Source organism: Colias croceus, chromosome 21, assembly GCF_905220415.1.
Source record: "Colias croceus chromosome 21, ilColCroc2.1".
In the NCBI taxonomy this organism is placed as follows: domain Eukaryota; kingdom Metazoa; phylum Arthropoda; class Insecta; order Lepidoptera; family Pieridae; genus Colias; species Colias croceus.
Genome location: NC_059557.1, coordinates 3,841,242 through 3,863,802, shown reverse-complemented (window position 1 = coordinate 3,863,802; position 22,561 = coordinate 3,841,242). Strand labels below are relative to the sequence as shown.

General features: G+C 32.6%; 1 protein-coding gene across 4 annotated transcripts in view; it reads right to left on the bottom strand.

Annotated features, from left to right (window-relative positions):
* The window catches only part of LOC123701386 (paired box protein Pax-6), a 53,985-nt gene extending 31,925 nt beyond the window's left edge, over nucleotides 1-22,060 (bottom strand). For 3 of the 4 annotated variants that reach the window (XM_045648834.1, XM_045648835.1, XM_045648836.1), the window contains exons 1-3: nucleotides 21,909-22,060; nucleotides 11,004-11,329; nucleotides 3,020-3,245 (exon numbers count right to left, since the gene is read on the bottom strand). In XM_045648834.1, coding sequence (XP_045504790.1) covers nucleotides 3,020-3,245; nucleotides 11,004-11,016 — 239 coding nt within the window. In that variant the 5' untranslated portion in view covers nucleotides 11,017-11,329; nucleotides 21,909-22,060. The remainder of the gene's footprint in view (nucleotides 1-3,019; nucleotides 3,246-11,003; nucleotides 11,330-21,908) is intronic. The other variant, XM_045648838.1, reaches the window with a different exon arrangement.
* Nucleotides 22,061-22,561: the final 501 nt, after the last annotated feature.

Below are 22,561 nucleotides of genomic sequence, written 5' to 3'. Positions count from 1 at the left end.
AAGATTGCTGGTAGGGGGTCGATGGGGTCGGAGCTGATCGTACACTGAGATTGGAGTGGGCACAATCTATTTAGCTACTGGTATATTTGTTAATGATTTGCAATTAGTTTTAACAGTTTGAAAAAGTTGGAATACGAGGTTTTTGCAAAGTAAAAAAGGCATACTAAAAGAAATTACCTATAACATTATAATTGTAAGCTAAATTTCCGAATATTAACTAATTAAGTATTTAATGAACGTTTTGCTACAGACCATTTTTTGTAGCAGTTTCTTTCATTTATGCACACGAAATTTATTCAAAAATAGATTTTAAATTGCCAGAACGAAGCTATAGTCTCACTAAAACAATATGGTAAATATTATTACGAATTTATTTTCTGCATTGTATACGTATAGGTACTATATACTTTTAAAATTTCAAAAATATTAATTCCTAAACATCTGCTCAATCACTTCCCAGCCTGGTAAGTCATGCGTACCTCCGATAAAAAAATAACCAGGAACTCAGATCTTGCCTTAGCGGGAGGCCTCCTTAATTAGGAGTCCCGCCACGCTTGCCCTTTTTATAAGCCCTAAGGAACCCTTGCAATTGGCACGATAAGAATATAAGTATCTGTGGGAATGAGCCCTTGCACTAAATGGAAACTAGATTAATTTAGAATTACGATGTTTCGGTAATAGAGTTGCTTGTTGATCCGTAATACGATCGGAGTTATCGTTATACACAAATGGATGTATGGAGTTTGTAAATCTTGTCTAGTTGATAAAAAACAAAAATAGTAAACGATAAAATAGATAGGTAGGACTCAATTTATTACAGTGTCTTAGTTTTATGAACATATTTGGTATAAATATATTATCTATTAAAAAAATGTACTATAATGAGATTCAAATTATTTCAGCATCATATTAATGATATTTTAGTTTCAGTATTTCAATAAGTATTCATTACTCGGTTTTTCGTCAATCAATTGTAAGTGCTTTAGAATCAATATCGAAATAATTTAGAACTTTTTAAAGATGCATGTCATTAGTGAGATTTGGTAATGATACGGTCTCATTAATGTGGAATCATTTGTATTCACAAGCTAGATTGAAATATTTGTTTTGTTTGTCTCTTTATTCATTATTTTTTGTTTGTTAACCGACTTCAAAAAAAGGAGGAGGTTATCAATTCGGCCGGTATATTTTTTTTTTTTTTTTTATGTATGTACACCGATTACTCCGAGTTTTCTGAACCGATTTACGTGATTATTTTTTTGTTCGATGCGGGATGGTGTCGAATTGGTCCCATAAAAATTTTATTCGGATAGGCCCAGTAGTTTTTATTTTATGAGCATTTTTGTCTGTAGGTATTTGTAAATTTTGCAAGTGCAAGTTTGAAGTCGGTTGTTTTTAACGCAGTTATCACTTGTTTTGTGTCTAGTTTTGTCATGAAATAAATAAACTCATCATGAAAGTTATAAATAAACTCATTATCAAGAATATCAATGGTCAATGAATATACAAATTATGTTTTATTCCACTACACTGCAAGAGCACATTTCATTTATAATAATTTCGGTCTAGTTCATTAGTCTTCACGTAACCCTGAAACTTTAGAGTTTAGACAATCTATTAGGTCAAAAAATATGTTAGACCTAATAAAACAGAAGAAATCTGTCATTCCATAGGCATGAATCACCAAAAAGAAGGTCGGAGCGACGACTCTACAATCTTACGACACTAACGAGATTACCGCATAATGGGATATACAAACTTAATTGGATATAACTAAGACTGTTTACAAAAAGCTCGTTCTCAAGCGCTGCCCCTGAACAAACATCACAAAATATTATTAAGGGCCAAAGGGCGCAAACAAAAATTCACTTTTCTCGAAGATCTCTTACCGACGTCAAGCGGTCGCCGCCGCAGGGGCGCCAATTACCACAAAATAATGTTTTATTTTCATTTTTATTTAGGGGCGGTCGTGGGACAGCCCTGAAAGGCACACCCTGTATTAAAAATTCTAGCTCTTTGATTGACGTCTTTACATTATTTTATTGTTCCGATTGACTTTTGGCGTTTTGTTCACATCAATTTGTATTATGAATATTGAAATGAACAAAATACGTCGAGCATGAAAATAATAACAGCATAAATAAATTGATTTAAATTAGGAATCGAGGATTCTAGATTTCATCAACTAGCAAACGCAAACAGTTTATTTTAATGGCGATAAATTAAAAGTTTATTAAAACAAACTTCACATTGCATTTACCCGTTCGGTCTGAATTAAACGGAATAAAAAACAAAAACATTTGTTTACGTAACAATAGAATTGAACTCAATTTCAATAATCGGGCGCCGGAGGGCCGAAATGCTTAGCGACAGGCGATAAAATCGCAATCAGCACTAACCCCGAGGAAATTAGTCACCCCAGCACCCAGGGTTCCCACTCGACAGGAGCGCACACGTCCTTTCAAATAAAACAATGCTCTATGGGAATGTAAACTACTTTTTGTATTGATTAAGTCATAAAATCTCGAACTCCGCGGCTTTGTTCCGCCTTTGTGCGGCTCCTCAGCAGGCGTTATGGGAATTCTGTCAATTTGCCAACGTGTGTCCCCAAGAATTTGACCTCATCTTAGACAATCGATCCGACATTATTGTTCGCCAACAAAAGGTTTTGTGTTAATTCATTTAAACGAACCGCTCGCTTTGATTGTTGGGTGCTTACTATTTTGTACATATTTTGTAATACGTTATTATTAGCGGATTAGTTTTGACTATTGTGACACTTGGGAAGTTCAGTTAATTCAATTATATTCTAATACAATCAATAGTCAATACAGTTCACGCATTCATATATGCGTAGGTATTTAGGAATATACTTGATTTAAGTAGCATTATTTTTATTAATTCATATAACTATTAATCGTGTGCCAGATCGAAGATCTTCTGTCGCGTGGAGTCGGGCAGCGGTCTGCCGTTCACTTGAGGAATAAGTAAAATGTGGCACAAACCGACAATACGTTACCTGCCGAGTATCTTAGACACGCAGCCGTTGGAGACCTGCAGGATCCTGCTGATGTCGCAGGGCCGCGCCCCCGAGTGCGCCAGCTCGACGATCTTCTGCCGCGTGGAGTCGGGCAGCGGTCTGCCGTTGACATAGACGCCGCCGAGCTGGTTGATGCCGCTGTGGCCGGCGGAGGAGCAGCCGAACAGCGCGCCACCGCCCATGGCTGCGCTGTGCATCAGCTCATCTGTTGGGAATTTGTGGTGATTTGATGTATATGTAGTGCTAGTAAGTATATGGTTTCTTGTGAAAATTAATTTGCTTATTGGGACGCTGCAGCTACCCAAACTATTATCTACAATTAGAAATAGTGAGTATTTCAGTCACAAATCTATACATATAATAAATCTGTAGAAGGGTCAATTCTGTACATTGAAAATATTGAAAAAAAAAGCAGGGGGTGTTACTGGATCGATACTAAACCCAAATATGTGATTAAAAAAATTTTTGTCTGTCTGTCTGTCTGTCTGTCTGTCTGTCTGTCTGTATGTGAAGACATCACGTGAAAACTAACGGTTCGATTTCGACGAAACTTGGTATAATTATACCTTATTATCCTGGGCGTAAAATAGGATACTTTTTATCCTGAAAAAATACGCAGAAAAAAAATTATCTTAATTTTTGAGTTTTATCCATAGACGTTTGTTCTGTAGAACCGCGAACACACGTTGCGTATTATTATAGGCCTAACCGTATTTGGGTTCAATAATGTTCAAGATGTCATTGTCAGAGTTAGGTACTCAAAAAGGAGAAATAAACCATCCACGCGAAGACTAACATCCGCGCGGACGGAGTCGCGGGCGGAAGCTAGTGTAATAAATAACTACATATTTGTTTACCTTACGCCTACGTCAGGCCGCGATGTAGAGATTGTTAAAAAATGAAGGCTTGTAGAGCTAAGCTATGTAGAGTTTGATACTAGATCTGAACTTTTTGACAGTGTTTGTCCTATCGTCTTGGCAACACTTTACAATTTACATGTAATATAATTTTTGATTCATTGATATCATCAATAAAAAAAATCGTATTTTTTTGACAAAATTGCAGCAAATACATTGAAAACAGTTCATGTCTAAAATACAAATTGGAATAATGTTAATGATTTTTAAAAGTATAGATATTGTTTATAAAGTATATCACATACATCATAAATTATTCAGATACCTACCTATTAAAATTTCATACTCTATAAACACTACAATAAAATCTCATAACAACATAGTTTTTAGCCCTTTATAATCCCTAATCCCAGATTGGATTTTTCGATACGTTTTTCAATTTATAACCGAACCCTTCTTTATTTCATATTCCTTCGGCGAATGCAATTTTCTCAAGTGGCTGTATTGATTCAAAATATTTTCGAGTGGAGGTTTAATGGCAAAAACTTTTGCAACTACCTGCACGTGTTTTAAAAAATATAACCCGTTAAAAAAATAATCCGCTTTGCGAGATGTCTGGCCAAAAAGGGTGAGATAGACCGCAAATTATTGTCTAATCTGTTAACATTCAGCCTTTGTGTCCTGTAAGCCGTTACGGGTTAAAAAGTGTCTTTCATTAGTTTTTTAATTTTTCCATTGTGCGTAGAAGTGCTTTGGGTACATGAAAGCTACCATAATCTTTAAAAAATTGTTGGCGAAAATTTATAGAATTTTTTTTTCAAGTTTTTTTGTGATTTAATTTCTTCACTGCAATACTTATAAATGGATGTGTTCAACGTTAATGAATTGAAATGTTTAGCTTGGCTGTGTATTACATACCTTCTTAATTGGTTTTTACTTCGACCATAGTAATAGTATACAACATAATATATATTCCAATGCCTACTGTAAATATATATATCTCTATATATTGATATATATATATATAAACGATAATAGGTTAATCAACACTATCCTAAACATCTGTTGTGGTGCAAACGACAAACGTCAGCGAGTCATCCGCACCAATACTCACGAATAGACGAATGCGATCAAGCGGCAAGCAGATAATTTTACCCCTTACATGGTAAAAAGTGAACAATTGGATGCAATTTGTGGGCGAATTTGGGGCAGGACTTGATTACACCATGGGTGGGAGTTAGGGAAACAATGGTAGATTTTGGTCGCGCAATTCTGTGGTTGCCTTGGGGCGAATGATACAATTTTGGAATGTTTGATTGAAATTTTGGAATTGCTTTAATTATTATTTCATTGATTGAAGACTGCATATGAGATTATCTGGGGGCACGGTAGTGCCCCCGCCAAGACGAAAGACGAGCCAAGCGAAAGCGAAGCGCACGGGCACTACTATACCTTTTCTCGAAGCGCTTCGACGTTTTTTTGAACCCTCATAACTTGGGTTTGTATTATGCTAGATCAACAAAATTTTCGGGATATATTTTCAATAGCGGACTTATTGAACATATTAAGTTTTAATTACATTAGCTTTTATACTTCAGATTTTATTTATATCTAAAAAACGCTAATTTCGTCACTGACTCACTGATGATCATCAAAATTCTTAAGGTATTTCCTAATGTCCTAGAAAGCTGACATTTTGTATGTAAGCTAGTATTAGCACACAAACAACAAAAAAATTATAAAACTTGTAATTTTCATCCCCCAACCCCTTAAACTAGGGGATGGGAGTTTGTATGAGACTTGTAATTTTAAATTAAATTTTGATGACGCTAGAGGTCTAATCTAATAATCTAAAACTTGGTTCCCCTAGATATATATATGTATAGGTACTCCTTGTTAAAAAAAAAACTTAGAAATTTAATCGACATATATTGAGACACATACTTCAGATCAGATCATATAAATATGAATGAAGATAGTGCGAGTCATATGGGCTCGTCTTGGCAACATTTTACATGAAAATGTTTTTGGTGGGATAGAATATGTCAATAACACGTTATGCTTAAAATGTTAACTTAAATTGTAGAATTTTAATATAAGTATATTTAAAGCATTAGTATCCCAAACGTGGTTTGTTGTGGAACCTATCGTTAATTTATGCCATTTTAAAATATAATAAATTCCATTAATATACTACAAACGAGGTTAACAAATAGTATTCAACGCATTGCATAATATTTCCGTATATAAAACAAGCGCCTTTCTTTTAAAGTTAAATCCATTGAAACATAAACGATAATAAGTTATATCACGAAATATATTTCAACTTATAGCTGTATTTCTGTTTTAAATAATATGTCCGCAAAGCGCAAATTAAACATAAAACTCAATATACGATGCCCTTTAATTACAGATTAAACAAGTTCCCGTTCAATGTTCCCTTCAATATTAATTATGGCACCAATTAAGAGCGATTTCGCGCCAAAACTCGTTATAAATAACACCTCTTGGTTCACCTTTCGTCAAACGTCAACGACTGGCCATGCACTAACAAGCAAACGACTGTTAAAAGAACAATGGACAATCGTTGGGGTTACTTGCTGTATGTGAGGTTTGAGTGAGAGGAGGAGGCGGTTAGCATATGTATGGATATTGGATACGATTGTAAAGGTACAATGTATAGAGGACATTTTCTTGACTAATAAATAATTAGTTTTTGAACGAAAAAGGTTTGTATAAACAGATATAAATTTTAATAATATTATATAATAAAAAAATTACTGATCTATGTGTTTTAATTTCAAGTTTTAAAGACAATTTCAGATGACGAGTATCTTATTTTTAAAATTTTATTTTGAAGAGTTCATGAAAATTCATTTAAAACTAGGTACGCTTATTATTTTTGGAACTGAAACAATTCAAACCCAAGATTCTTCAACATAGGCTAAACAACTATTAATACTTCACGCTCATATAACAAATCAAAACCCGCTACCGCTTACCGCCTCCGCTTATAACTTATTACGATCCTCACACCCACTGTCGCGAGTACGCGCCGTGAGGGAGCGTTTTAATTTCAGAGGTGCAATTTATTCGAGCGATTTATTTTTAATCCCCGTTTTTATGGCCGCGACTATAAATTTATGTGTAGTTGTAGTTGATTTTTTATATTAAGCTCACAATGGACGCCACGCTCGGTCGTATGAAATTTGTGGACGCGATGTTTTGTTGCGTTTTTCAGATAGTTTTGGTGATAAATATGAAATAAGAAGAAGAAAAAACCTTTAATGTGCGAGTTTTGTTCAACAGTTAAGCCTGTTATGAACAATCTTAACCTAACTTATTTTTTATTCATGTCTAAAATTGCTAAAAGCTTCAATTTTTACTTTTAACTTAGTATTTACTATTTTTAATTGAAATAGTTTGCGTGAATGCGTTTTTTATAGCTATTTATCTCCAGTTTTCGTAACTAATAAAAAAAAGATAAATATCTACTAAAATCAATATTACAGAATAAACAAAAATGACGCACACCAAAAACCATATAACCAAAGCTTCCATTAAACATTAATCAAATACATAAATACATAACACATAAGGGTCGTCCCTGGCCCTGACAGTACACCTGGTGTCAGACACATACCCCACTTATCTATTATTATTATTATTTTGTATCTGTATTTGAATGATAATCGGTGGGGGAAGTTTAATTGTATAGATAAACGCCATTTTTAAATGCATCCCGCTTACGTGGGGTTGAATACGGGATTTAATTATGTACGTGATAAAATAATGTAAATATAAAGCAACCGGTAATATTAAATCCCAATTTTAAAAATTTCTCTCTCAATTTTAAAGCTGCAATTTTTTTTCCTTACCATTAATTCCACGTATGTATAGGATAATCGATATTAAATAATGTAGGTATAGGGGAGAGGGGGGCATTACGGGGACGCGGGGCACGACGGGGCCATCCACACTTACAGAAAACTATACGGTCTAGATGTGTTTTGTTTTCGCTAATAGGTAGCCAATTTGTATCTCTCTTAAGTCTGAAAGTGACCGGCGAAAGGCTGCGCACGTTTGATTTTTAATAGGAAAAACGATTTTCAACGTAATTTCATGTAATTTTGAGTGACTATGAATACGCTTATAAAATGGTAAGTGTTTATGTTGCTACTATCATGTATTTACTTTTTTATTGCAGATAAGTTATTTATTGATATGTTTTGAACAAAAATACTCTAACCCTCACTCATTTTATTTGATTTGTTATTTAAAATAATGTGAGAATTGGGGCATAACGGGGACATAGCTACGGGGTACGATGGGGTATCCCGTTATGATAGAAAAAACGAGAACAATTTAAGAGAACGAAGAAATGTTCTAATCCAAATGACCCCAAGTTAAAGAAGAACTCTAAGAAACAGAAGACCCAAAAAGACTCTTCTGAAGAGAATACCGACGAGGATACCATATGCATGTACTGCCTTGACGGGAACCACACTATTTAAGGTCTTCGGAAGGTTGGGTGGCTTGTCAATTATGTGGACGGTGGGCTCATATATCTTGTGCTGGTGTAGATGACGACAATACAGAAGAAATCCACATGTGCTTGTATTGTGACGCAAAATAAATACGTACCCTATTCTGCCCCTACCCTGGGGCACGATGGGGTTTTCATAATAGTTTCAAAAAATTAAAATTATAACGTGATATGATTATTTACATCACCAAATTCTATGCCAAATGATAGTTTAATAAGTAACCAAAGTGTTGTGATTCATTTTAATTAATAAATACATTGCGTTGATCATGTTACTGTGTATTTTCCTTAACGTCCCCATTATGCCCCCCTCTCCCCTAATACGCGTAGGTACTTCGTTATTTATAAAACTTGTAAAAAATATCTAATTTTAATATTAAGCTTTAATTTTTGCATCTTCATAAAACACCATTATATAGGTATGTACGTAGGTATATAGGTATGTACCTTCCATAGAACAGATATCAAAACAAAGTTTACTATTCCCGCTATTCCCTTTTTCTATAAAACCATCAACATTATAAAATGCTTGTGCCTAATACAAAATAACATAAACTTCAAACTAAATAAACAACAGTAGCGAATCTTTTTCGCAAATAAATTATTTTTATAGTCTATGAAATGACATCGTTTCGGCATGACATAATTTATGACATCAACCACGCCCATTTAGGACAAAAAACTGACAATCGCAAAGCTGAAACTATTAGGTTGACACATTTTACGTCTAGAATGTTTTTGATATAAGTATGACTCTTGTGTTGAATTCTGTTTGATTTTTAAGTTTATCATTGCACGTTTAGAATAAATAAATTTAATTTTAACGGCTTCGAATTTATGGCGCCAAACACATTCTAAAATTTTAAATTTAATCATAATATAGATAGAAGAACGATTTTTTAAATGAGTTTAACAGTTATTTATATTTTTTAAGCCCTTTGTTTATTGTCAGTTAAACAATGCAGTTAAAACTTAACTGTTTCACAGATTATCCATCAAAATTCAACTAATAGGGCTTAACATCGATAAGAAAGCAACAAGTACATATTTGGTTTAAAAATCTATGAATTAAAAATCTTGCATTTAATACATTTAATAAAGTACTACAATTCAACATGTAAATTATAATAATATACTGCCCTAGCATTGAAAATAACAAAATCTAAACTTGAAATCTGCATGTAACCTATTTTGTACGAAAACTTAGGTTTAAACTTAATTCTGCGTAACCGAGCTAGACCCAGACGGGATAGTACTTAATCATTAAAATTACTTTAACGTCGCAACAAAGAAAACGCTGTTTATCTCCCTCTTACCGGTGATTTTCCGCTCTATTTGTCTCTATCTAGAGTTAATGTGACGCGAATGTCGCATGCTCCGTTTAGCTGGCTTGCTAGAATAATCGTGTTATTTTGTTATTTCTCAAAATAACGGGAACTATTAGGGATATCGGTGTAAATTATTGCGTTAGATTTAATGTATGTAGTGTCTGCCAAAATAAATTATTATTGGTCGTCACTGGTGATACTATTTAATGATAATAACATTAAAAGGAATGTTGGTAACATACTTGTTCGTTCAGTTTTAAAATACATAACTTATATTGTATATGAATGTGTTATTTTTTATAGATATACTTTATTAGATACTTTGCAATTCAACAGAACTTCACGAGAGAAATGTAGAGTTTAAATAAATCATTTTTTTCCTTTGCGTTTGTATAATATCATTGATCCATGATTTGTGGACTGTTTTGGAAAATTTATGAAATTATGGTCGATTTATTATGTATTTCGTTATTAACAAGTTTGACACATGATTTTAATAAAAGCCATAACTCGCAAGAAAGACTAACTAAACATCTAGTCAGCTAGTAAGTTCCACTTTGCACAACACTAATAAAAGGGCATAAAGTGACCACTTAACTATGTAGTAATAGGTCTTGGAGTTGCCAAGTTGCGAACTATTGTGAAGTTAGGAGCTAACTTGTCGTCTTGTTAGTGCCTAACTTTACGGTCTACAACGCGGCTTCATGATTTCGTTTCTGTGTTTTTTAATTGGAAATTATTGTGTTTTTAATTTATGGATACAGTCGTGACGATGCATTAAAGTTTTTGTGTTTATGGAGCTTTAAGGATATAAGTATATTGAATCAAATAGTTGCCCTAAGTTTAGTACCTACACCTAGGTTCTAACTAGATAAGTAATAATACCAAATATTTATTGATTGAATTATCAAAATATATTAACTGCTACCTCTACGACATTCCATACCTCTATGACATTCCACATACGAGAAGTTTAAACCTACATTGCTAAATCATTCGCTACAGGTTTGGCTAATTGTTAGTTAACTAGTCATTCATCAGGTGTCTAAATTTGTAAACTATTGCTATTATTGTATTATGACATTCCTTTAAACGCAAGTATCATTTGACTTTCGAACAAATACAAAACAAATAACCTAGTGTTTATTTGTCAATAACGATAATTTATAATAAGTATAATATTATTCTTTACTTTACAAATAGCACGTAAAAATCACAAAAAATCAAGTTACCTTTATGTGGCATTTTCCAGAAGGCCTCTGCCGCCGTGGTGGGTTCCCGCGGCGGCGCCACCAGCCCGCCCACCAGCGTGGTGGCGGCGTGCGCGGGCGCCGGCGCGGCCCGCCCCCAGCCCCCGTGAAGCGCCAGCCTCGAGAGTATCTCGACCCGCGACCCGCGCGCGCACACCCCTATCGTGCCTCCTAGCGTGCCACAAGCGCTCTCCTAGCCTGTCCTAGCGTCGCACACTCGCATGTCCTAACTTCACTAATCACTAACTTTTGCCACTTATTGCGAATGACTATCGATTGTGCTTCGCTCTTCACTCCAACTCCGTGACCTGCAAAGAGAGATTATTTATTGACCTCAAAGCTTAGACAATCGCATCATCAATTACAATCAAGCCTTTTGATATTGCGGGTGCGGCGTCTCGTTCTAGCCGTTTGTGTGTGAGCGGGAGGGGGGATGCTAATTGGTAGATGATGCTGCTGAATTGTGTAGAACGCCATCTATTGTTGCATAGTAGGAATAGTTTTAGTTCGTGAGACGATAATGATCGATGGTCGGTAATGAAGTGAGATGGTAGATAGGCTGTACCACCCAGCGTGTAGCAACCGAACGGTAGTCGGCTCTGTGTGTCAATCTGTCGGGTTGTTTGAGTATTTATTTGAGTAATGTGTAGGTCAATGAAAGTGTATGTCAGTACCGTTAATTGAGTGTACCTTATTGTAAGAGATTGTTGCTGAGTTATTTAGCACTCGAGTTGTATTGTTCTTTTTAATTCATCGTTTGTTTATTTTATACTTATTTGAGAGATACGTAATAAAATACTTGTTTTTCAACACCACTTTTTAATTAATCAGTTATACCTACACATAGTTACAAGTCGTAGAAAGCTGTTAAAACACGTATAAATATTAATTTTTATCTTTAAAAGCTTCGATTAACACAAAAACATCCGTGGGATCGGATCGTTAACCTACCTTCAAATAAGTATCACTACAATATCAAATATAAAACACACCAAGCTCTATCAATATTCCAATAACGCAATCGACTTGACTGTATAAGCTACATCAAAACGCAAAACTCGCGGGACTTAGGCCATTATAAGTGTATGAAAAGTAACGCACAGGTACCTACTTTAGCATTGCGTATTTGATCTTTTCAAGTTGCCAATCGAATGACTTTGATATTCCACGGTTTCCCCTTTCAGAAATGTCACAATGGGGCAAAGGGGCCTGGGGTGCTTTGAGTCTAGTGAAAGTGAAAGCGGACAGCGTAGTCAAACTAATGGGGTATGGGACATACTTGACCATTTTTCTTTAATTAATCGAATTCTTGATTGAATTGAATTGTAATTGAGATGTAACTTGAAATGTTTTATATGTTGTTGTGATTACCACAGTCTGTAAATAGAAAGATAAGTTAATTAAATTATAAAATTTTCTTACATAATGCGTAATAACTGTGTAGGAACGTTAGTGCTGATTATTGGAAAAATATTAATATGTACATATTTTAAAATCGATGAAGTCATTATCCTGTCATAATAAATTAAGCTAGTAACATATTATTCTTTTTAAATCTTCCAGTCTTCTTTTTTCAGTAAACTACCCTTAAGTAGGTACTTCATCTGTTTAGTTACTTTTATAATAACTAATCTTATTGATAGAGCTAGAAATAAGTACTAGGAAATATGATATATTGATATATTCAAAACGATATGTGGAAATAAAAACGCTGTTATATTTTTCCACAACCAGCAGCAGCATTTTTTTTTGTCTATGTAGTAGAATTTAGTCTACAAATTGCTTAATTTCAAATACTTATTACCTACCAAAAACACAGCTCTACACAGACCTATGCACACATAGATAAACTCAACACAAAATTTAAATGCACAAAACTTTACCACCTTAATTTTTACCAATATTAAACTCTAAGTAATCGTATATTATATTATATTTCATAAATCGTTTTTCAATATAAAATATTTATTCTCAAGTACGAACAGTACAAATATGATACATCACGGTCAATCGGACGTTATCAGCCGCGATCGCCGGCCTCTTTGTGCTTATCTCTGCAACAGAGATCCAGTTACTGTATACCCGTTTCTAATTAATATAATTAGCTTGTAGAGTTACGAATGTATAGACATGCCAGTGGAGGAATTATTGGGTAAACAGTGTAGAGAAATTGTCTGTTATGTATAATTTAGTTGGATTAATAGTTGATACTAATAGAAATATACTAAGACTTATAATTTTTCTTTCCTTCTATATGTTGTTTCAAAGCATATGCTTTTCTAGATAATCTTATTAAAGTATTTAATATTAGAAAAATGAAAATGGACAACGGTAGCAATAACTCGTGTAATAATTTATATTTCTCATTCTATGAAGACAAGCAATTACACTTATTTTCTTGGTCAATTTAAATGCAAATAATATTCAACAAGTCGTTATAATATTATTAGCTCTATGGTATCATGTTTTTTTCCGGTTGTGGGAAGCAAACACGGTCTTAGCTATTCAATGCATCTTGTTAACTTATCAAAATCAGTATGCAGTTTCTTTTCTAATTATAATATAAAAAGTCGATCTTTTAACTTTTCACTTTAGTTTTAATATGTAAATAGCTTTCAATTTTATACGTAAACGTTGTGATTTGTGGTATTCATAGATGCCCATACTTGTTACTTTATATATTTTGTTTTCTTATTTTAACTAGTGGTTTTAATGTACCTATTTTGTTACGTAGGTACCTATAAGTATGTATAATAATTCATGATTTTTCTAGATCCATTAGAAAATACGTTGGTACCTAGGTATCCTATATAAAAATGCTTTTCTTATATTTGTAAATTTTATTCAGTGAATTATTAGACTATTGATAGCGCTTGGCAGACTCTATAAGAACTTAATTATAAAATAAAATTCACATGTTCGTTTGTACACATCTTTGAAACGACTTACTTCTAACTAACTAAGTTTATAATAATATATAATAAAATAAAAATTCCATTAATTTATTTGTAGGTAGGTACACAACAATCTTTGAAACGACTAACTTCAAAATAGTTTCCACAAACACATAGCCACGTAGGTATATAAGACGTATGATTTTGACAAACGTATGTAAGTTGACAAACAAATATAAAGCCGAGTACACAAGTTGAAAAACTGTTTTACAGTGGCTCGGCTCAAAGCTAAGCACTCTCTTGAAACGATTGCATGTTGCGATACGACTGGAATCTGGATAGTGCTACCTATATATTTTGAAAAATATGAATGTTGAATTTACGTGTTTTTGGTAAACTAATATATGAAATTGTAGACGAATATATAAATTTATAGAATGATACTAAACGGTTGAACCGATATATTTATGAAATTTTGTTTGCATTTAGAACTGAGAATCGGCCAACATCACGGTATTTTCCATTCCCCGAAATGTTAATTTATGGGCAGAACAACATTTCCCGGAACAGCTAGACTAATACATACCTATATATTATAAAATTGTAGTGTCGTGATAGATATTAATTAAACTCGTACGAAACGGAATTTTGTGTGCATATCGAGTAGGTTGTAGAGTTGTAATTGTATGATTGTATCGTAGCCCGTAGGTCGACTAGGTTGGAGAATCGGCCAAAATTTATTTCTGATAACTTTAAATGATAATTGAAGGGAAGAACAACGTATTCCCGGTTAGATAGTTCTATCAGCAGATCAATCAATTCATACGCTATTTATTTTCTCCAAATGCAGGTAAAACGCACATTAGAAGCAGTGGAAAAATTCGGATTAATAAACAATTTACAATTTAAAGTAATCTCCATGCGTGACGGTAAACAAGAAGTGAATGTTAATTTCTCTAATTTGGCCTTTCTTAACCTTTTAAAAACAGATAAATGAAACCGATTCAACAGATTCGATTCAACGATGAAACAGATTCAGATGCCTTTTAAATAAGTGACTCTATTAAAATGTAGTTTAGAAGGTAATGAACTTCTTAATAATTCATAAAAAATATACACCCGTTGTTTTATTCTGTTGAAGATTTATTAAATACTTCCACTATTTCTTGCCGGACGCTTACAAAAAGCGCTTTATATAAATTTAAAATATTTTAATTATAACGTATGATAAACTACATTGTTGATATTTATTGACTTAGTTGTAAACACATTTAAATTTATTTTAAATATGACGATTGACGCGAATACCTTTACTGAAGTAGGTACAGTAAAGTAATCGTACTTAACATTTTTCGACACTAAATCCATATTCATAATAACATTATTCAAATCTAAACATCGATTTACACCATTCTAATATTTGCATAAAACATTTGTTCATTGACCTTAGCCAAGCAACTATCTACAAAGACTCCACCTCAATATGCAGCAGTGTGAACATCAAAAACTATTTGTTACACAAATTTTCTTACAATATTAAACTAAACATCAAAAACTACACGAAAACTCATAAGTTAAACGTCTGGTTCGCCGTTCAAGACGGTTTTGCACACCTCATTAGTTCCACTTTGATTCAGCAGGTGGCGCTAATGCCCGACTCTTTAGTCAAACGGATAGATCTGTAATCGAATCCCTGAATAGTTTATCTTTTAAATCTAACTGCGGAGTCTTTTTAATTCGCTCTTAACGAACGTTACAAATGCGTGCTGGTTGAATGCAATTCGAATAAAATTCAAAATTATCACAGATACATAATAATTTTAAAACTATACGCACTGGCAGGTAAGGTTTAAAAAAAGAATTAAACTTTTTTTTAAACATGGACTATAGAATATATACGTAGATTACCCACGGTTGAGTAAAAAATGCAAAATGGATTGTTTTATCCTTATTTAGTTATTGTATAATTAATTGGTATAAACACTTTCATGTAAGTATGACTGGAACAATGATGGATTGATGTGCGATGAGAAATTAAGATATAATAAACATAAACTATGGAGTAAATTGAAGACGCGATGGAGTTTATTTATTAAAATATGATTTTAATTTTTTTTTTAATAAATTTGTTCGTTTAAATTATGAGTTTTATTTATTATACTTGTCTAAAATTATATATATACGAGATTTTCCACATTGTAGAGGGATTATAGTCCCATGGTTTAATAGGTAGGTATTTATTTGTAAGAATTGTTATGGCTTTACACAAGTAGATAGGGTTTATTTTCAGACTAATGAGTGTTTTACTAGGTACTTCTACTGGTGAGTTTTCAATATTTCATAATAATTTACATGGAAGGGAATATAGAATACTTTAAAATATTACGCACGATTTAATTTTAAGATGTGAATTATAAACATGCCAAATAAGCCCTCTACGTCAGCTCTATGTTATTTTTAAAATAATTCAGTTATTTCGAATCAAAGCATATAAAATAAAAATCTGGTAAAAGTAAGTATACCTACTTAGGCTTTATTTTGAAAATATTATCAAAAAAAAACTCACTTATATCCGCACAAAACCTATTAATTAACTTTACCACCTTATTTATTATTTTAGACTGAGTAATTTTATTATTTACTTTTGACAGTCTAATCGGCATGGTTAGGAAGCAAATCTTGTAAATTTGAGATATAGATTGATTTTGAAAATTCCTTTGAACATACCTACCTACATTGTTAGCACGTGCTCATTGGTGAACTTAAAATGGAACAGCGAACAGTAACAAAACGCACAAACCAAAGCACGTGCGTAACAACACATAAAGAGTCCTCGCCAAGTCGCAAACGTCAAAGCATCTTCCTTTTCACTGGGTTTTTTAAAAAATAAAGCAGAAAGGGCGCTTTACATATATAGTCTATACATAATTAACGAGAGCGGTTGCGTTTTTAGAGGCAGCGCTTACGTCCTTTGAATTGTCAAGTGTCATAATGTACGTTTGATGTTCGTACCTTTATGGCGAAATCGTTTTATAATTCTGTCTGCGTACTTTGATAATAGTATTAACTTGATTATACGCGGTGCTGTTGTTTTGCTTTGCCTAATTGTGACTTGTAACCTCTAGGCTCTAAGCATGACGTTAGCGAAATAATTACACCGCGATCGCAACAAGAATACTGTATTATGATGTGACTTTTATGCTGTGATTGTTATAAACTTATTGTCAGTATTTTTCGTTACTCTTTTAATTGTTTGTTTATCGAACTTATAGGTCAGTTTTATAATGCAAATAGAATATTATTTTATATTTATTTAAGATAATAGGTACTGCTACGAATTTTAGATATTTGTGTATCTAAAGGTGCATATAAAATCTCCAAGCACAAATAAGAATCATCAAAGCCTCTCGACTAACATACTATAAATATCTTCATTATAATAAATATAACCTTTGTGATACACAAATAAAAACATTGAAATATTTCTATAGAATTCGGTAGTATAAACTGTGCTGTCGGCTTGTCTGTCTGTACGGCTAACAAAAAGCGACGTGAAATGTGAATCATTTGTACAGACAGCAAAAAAAGTACTTGAATATGTTAATTTTAAACTAGGTAATTGGATAATGGTTTTAATTTATGCTAGAAGTTTTTGCGAGTTTGTATGTTATTAATAATGTAACATGATAACATAGACATAATAACTACAGCGAAATTGATATAAAGAAGAAGCTACTAGTTTGGTTTAGATGTTGATATTTGCGGACTATAATGTTAGTTATCTATTTTTAATAATTTTGCTATTAAATATTGAAAAAGACAGAGTGTTTCCTAGTGAAGAAAACATAATACTTATTTGTACAAAGAATTTACAAATACTTCTGTGGAAATTACATTTTACTTACTCTCACTTTGCCTTGAAAATAATATTGCATTTTGCGAATTATGCAGGCTATTTCAAATGATATTTAATTGCTGCTATGTTTATAAATTTAGGCATAACAATTTGCACCACGCTTATTATCTTACAAACATTATAATTTTGTTATCAAAAAATGTAATAAAATTTGAGATTTTTTATTTTTTTGTTTTATTTGCTATCGGTACAGACTACAGAGGCAGTGTCGAGAAATCAATCAGTCTTTATGATCAGCTCAATGCAGATCTAACCTACCGGGCTACGTTGTAAAAACTAGTTAATGACCTCTAATGATCTCATTGGTGGAAGATCTATTTTGTCTACTGTACTACAGATAATATAATACTTAGATACCATAGGTAACACTGTTTTGTTAGACTTGTCTTCGGTTAGATTGAAAAAATTTTAGGTGGTATGACTTTTTACAAATTCCAAAGTTTATTTATTTATGCTTCATTGCTCTAGATAAGTTACAAATTAAGCACTAACCTAGGATACATTATTACAATCAAAGTTTGTATTTATTATCGGAAATAAATGTGTTAAATATGCAATGCAATGTCTAATCATTAGGGTATTACCTGTGCGTTTATGTGTTTAAATTAATATTGTAGGTTGTCGTTATATTTTACCTACTGTGACTCTAGCCGCGGCAACTTTATTTTCCGTTTTATAAAAATTTAATTCATTTCATATTTTACATTTTGAATAATTTAACGCCTGATTAAGGAGACAAAAATGACATTTTTTTATATGGTACGGGAGCTACCAACGTTTTAAAAAAAGTCATTTTGTATAGTTGGGTTTTTGATATGCTGTTTCTCTTGCTATTTCGGTAATTCGGTTAGAGTCCGGGCTGTCTGGCTGGCTAATTTCACTTATTTCGATGACATTTTAATTATTTTAAATAAAAAATTGCGTATGGCACCCATTTAACGACGCATAAAACGTCTTGCGATAAAAAAAAATATGTCTGATGGATCTATCTAAAGGCAAAAGATTAAAAATCACGCGTTAAAAAATGACTAAAGTTAAGTACCTATATCTTCCTGTGCAGATAAGATGCGCACTAATAAACGCAACAACTGCGGCCAGCCAGACAGCCCGTACTATAACCGAAATAGCAAGAGGAACAGCATATCAAAGAACCAACTATACTAAAATTCTCTCTTGTCAACGTTGATACCTCCTATACGAATACCACAATCTACTTTTAAATACACCTTTCAATATTATGTAAGTGACATTTTTAACTTACAACAACACCACACCAATTTTTCATTAAAAACGTATCTGTAAGTTTAAAATTTTATACAAAATGAAATACAAAACCCAAAGCGGTGCTTTAAATAACAAAAAATAAGAGACAATGTGTTTAAACGAGATATCGGAGACGGATAAAATAAAATAATTGAGAGATACATACGAAAGCTTTTTAACTGTTAAAAAGGTTATATCTTAATCCGTAAGCCTTCATCGGTTGATTTTGAACGAGGTGTTATTTGGTGTCTATCAAAGATTATTTTTTTATACAGAGATTCCGTAACACTGGAGGCGATTTTTTAAATTATAAGACGATTATGATATTTCATAAACTATAATATTTAGTTTATTAACTGTTTATTCTTTGACAGGATTGCATTTAAGGGTGCTTTGTCAGCGCTGTTTATTGAATCTACTATGAAACTTTTAGTTTTATTGATAAAATTTATACAATTATGAATAGGTACCTACTTAACTAGATAAGTTTGAAAATCTAAGTTTGAATGTATGTATTATTGTTTCTATATATATTTTCGAACTTACGACTTCTTAGCATTATTCAACTTTGAAACATATTTGAAACTTGGTACCTAATTAAAGCTTAAAATTCTTAGTTTATTATTTTCATATAGACCTTCGACGTTAATTAATTTGTGTTTTCATTTGTATAATCTATTTTTTCTACTAAACTCCATTTTATACACATAATATCTTTGACAGCGTTTATGTTTATTTTAATATCATAGACGTAAGATAGGTAAGTATTTTATTATTAAGACACATCTTTTAATAAAGTCAACTGTCAAACGTAGCATAAAGATTAAAAATTTTAATCAATTCTGTCCCTAAAACGTTCCCAATTTATCAATTACACACAAAAATTTTCTACAACAAATCGATTATTCCCGAACACATTAGCAGCGTGTAATGACAGTTTGTGAGAATTTATGTCAATGGTCATGTATCCATTGTCACAAAATGTGTCATTTATAAAAAAAAAGAAAAAATAGAAAAAAAATAACAGGAGCACCCCAGGAGACGTATAATGTGCTGTCAACACGATTTGAAATGTAAATAATAAGTCGGTACGTTTGTATTTTTTTTCGGCTTCAATTGAAGTACAAATTTATTGATTTTATGACTCTGGTGACATGACACTTGAAAATGTGAATCGCAAGTCAGCGGTGATAGAATTGACAGTTTTTTCTGATAAAATATATTATTTTTGTTATTCCATTGTTATGTGAAGTGTGTATTAGTTGGTATTTTTTTTTTTCACGAAAGTCAAGAATTTAGCCGCGCGAATAATGTGCTAAGAAAAATTATTTAAACCAGGGAAAATTACAAAATGTGTGTAAGATTAAAATTAATTACTTACCAATATTTTTAACAGTAGAGTCACACTTATTTTAACACATAGAAAAATTATTTTAATCACCTTTTTTTTTAACTGTAATAAAAAATTCTAATGATTATTTCAAATTATGCTAACCAGTACTATTTCAAATGTTTCAAATCTAAATAAAGATATCGATCCAAGTTATAAATAATGTCTAGTCCGTTTAAAGTGAACAAAACTACAATGTTGCACAGAATCGAACCCACGTCACCCGCTATTGTGTTGCAAGTATCACTTACCGCAAAATTACTTACAATGCAACTTGAGATATCTATTTATGAACGATATAACAAATTTTACAATTTGACAATAGACCATTGAATGGGATACAGGCGGTAGCTTCAAAGGCTGCGTAAAGCACTAAGTTATGATAAATTTTTTGACATTTTTTTAACTTCAAAGGCTAAAGCACTAAGTTTGGTGGATTTTTTGACATTTTTATAACTTTTTTTTTGTAGTTATTAATTTGTAATATTCTGTCAAAGCTATTTACTTTACTACGATTTTGTTAACATGTAAAAAATATCAAAAATTAGATTAAATTAATATTTTTAAGTTCTGTTAAAATAATATTATACTCTACATTTTATTGAAAAATATTGTATCACATTCGCGTTACATTTTTGTAACTTAATGCATTTAATTACATTTTTAACGAAAGAAAATAACAAATAGGTACTTAATGTACATAAGTAAAAAATATTGTGTAGGTATCTATTAATTTATAAATAAACCATCCTTATCTTTTTATTTCAAATTTGTTGATTTTGCAAAAAAAAATTGCAATACAATGCACCCGTATTAAATAACATTTCTAAATTCGATCCCGCAAAAAATTAACATTACTACCAAATGTTTACAATTTCAAATTATTTCACAATAGAAATTAAACAAGATTTGCCCATCTTAGTTAAAAGGAATCTGTACAAAGTATCATATTACCTACATTAATAGGGTCAATTATATGTGCATAATAGACAGGTAGAGTCCGTGAAATATTGCAATATTTTCTCTTTAAAAAATAAATAGAGTTGTATTTTTATATGGATAATAGATGTAATGATGATAATAGATGTCTATTATGTAGAGTCAATATATGTAGAGCTATTGATACATTTGTTTTGATGTGCGATTTTGTGTATGTAAGTAAAGGTGGAAAAATGTAGAGTTCATGCGACTCTACATATTGTAGAGTTGATCATGTTGATAATAATGCTAAAAAATTGAGAAATGATTTATAAACATGGAATAAATTCCTGAACGACCGCTACGAAATTGTTACTATATTTAGTAAATTTGCGTAATGTGCACAATTTAAGTAGACGTACATATTTTACAAAAAAGCCAAATATAAACCTTTGTAGGTATCACAGACAGCTTTCAAAAAGCCCAAGTGTAGATCAACGACCTACCTAAACGCAGCGGCGGAAACACAGTCCACTAAACCACAAACACGCACAGTCCAAAATCAATGCAACTAATCGAGCGTGTCCTTTCTTTAATTCGAGTTTCTAAACCGATGGCCAGCGTAGCGCGAATTATCGAATGCTCAATATTAAGGGTGCGGAAGCTGCGAACCGTTCGCGATGTCACGGCTCGCTTACGACTGGCCGAGCCATCTGATTCCAACTCAGCCGTGTGAGCACTGCGGGGCGGGGCCAGCCCGGCACGCACACAGCGCCGCGCACGCACACGCGCGCGCACACACACACACCCGCACCCGCCAAGCATGCTGTGATTTCGTACCAATTTTGATTTCAAGTTTTCGAATAGGTATCGAAGTTCGTTTGTCAGTTTTGATATTTGGCGAGCTCTTGCACCTTTTTGTTTTAGCGCGCCCGAAACGGAGAACGTTTTCGCGCCGAAATCTAGAGGTGTTGGCGTGTTTTGTAAAAAGTTTTGATGGGATCGTATTCTGGTGTTGTTCCAGATTTGGAAAATATTTTATCGTGTTACCTATAATATGATATTTTCCGTGTAGTGCGAATGTTTGCTTGATTATACGCAAGTTTGGTCACAAATGGAGGGACATAAGTATAACATAAGTATATATTGTAAGGATAAT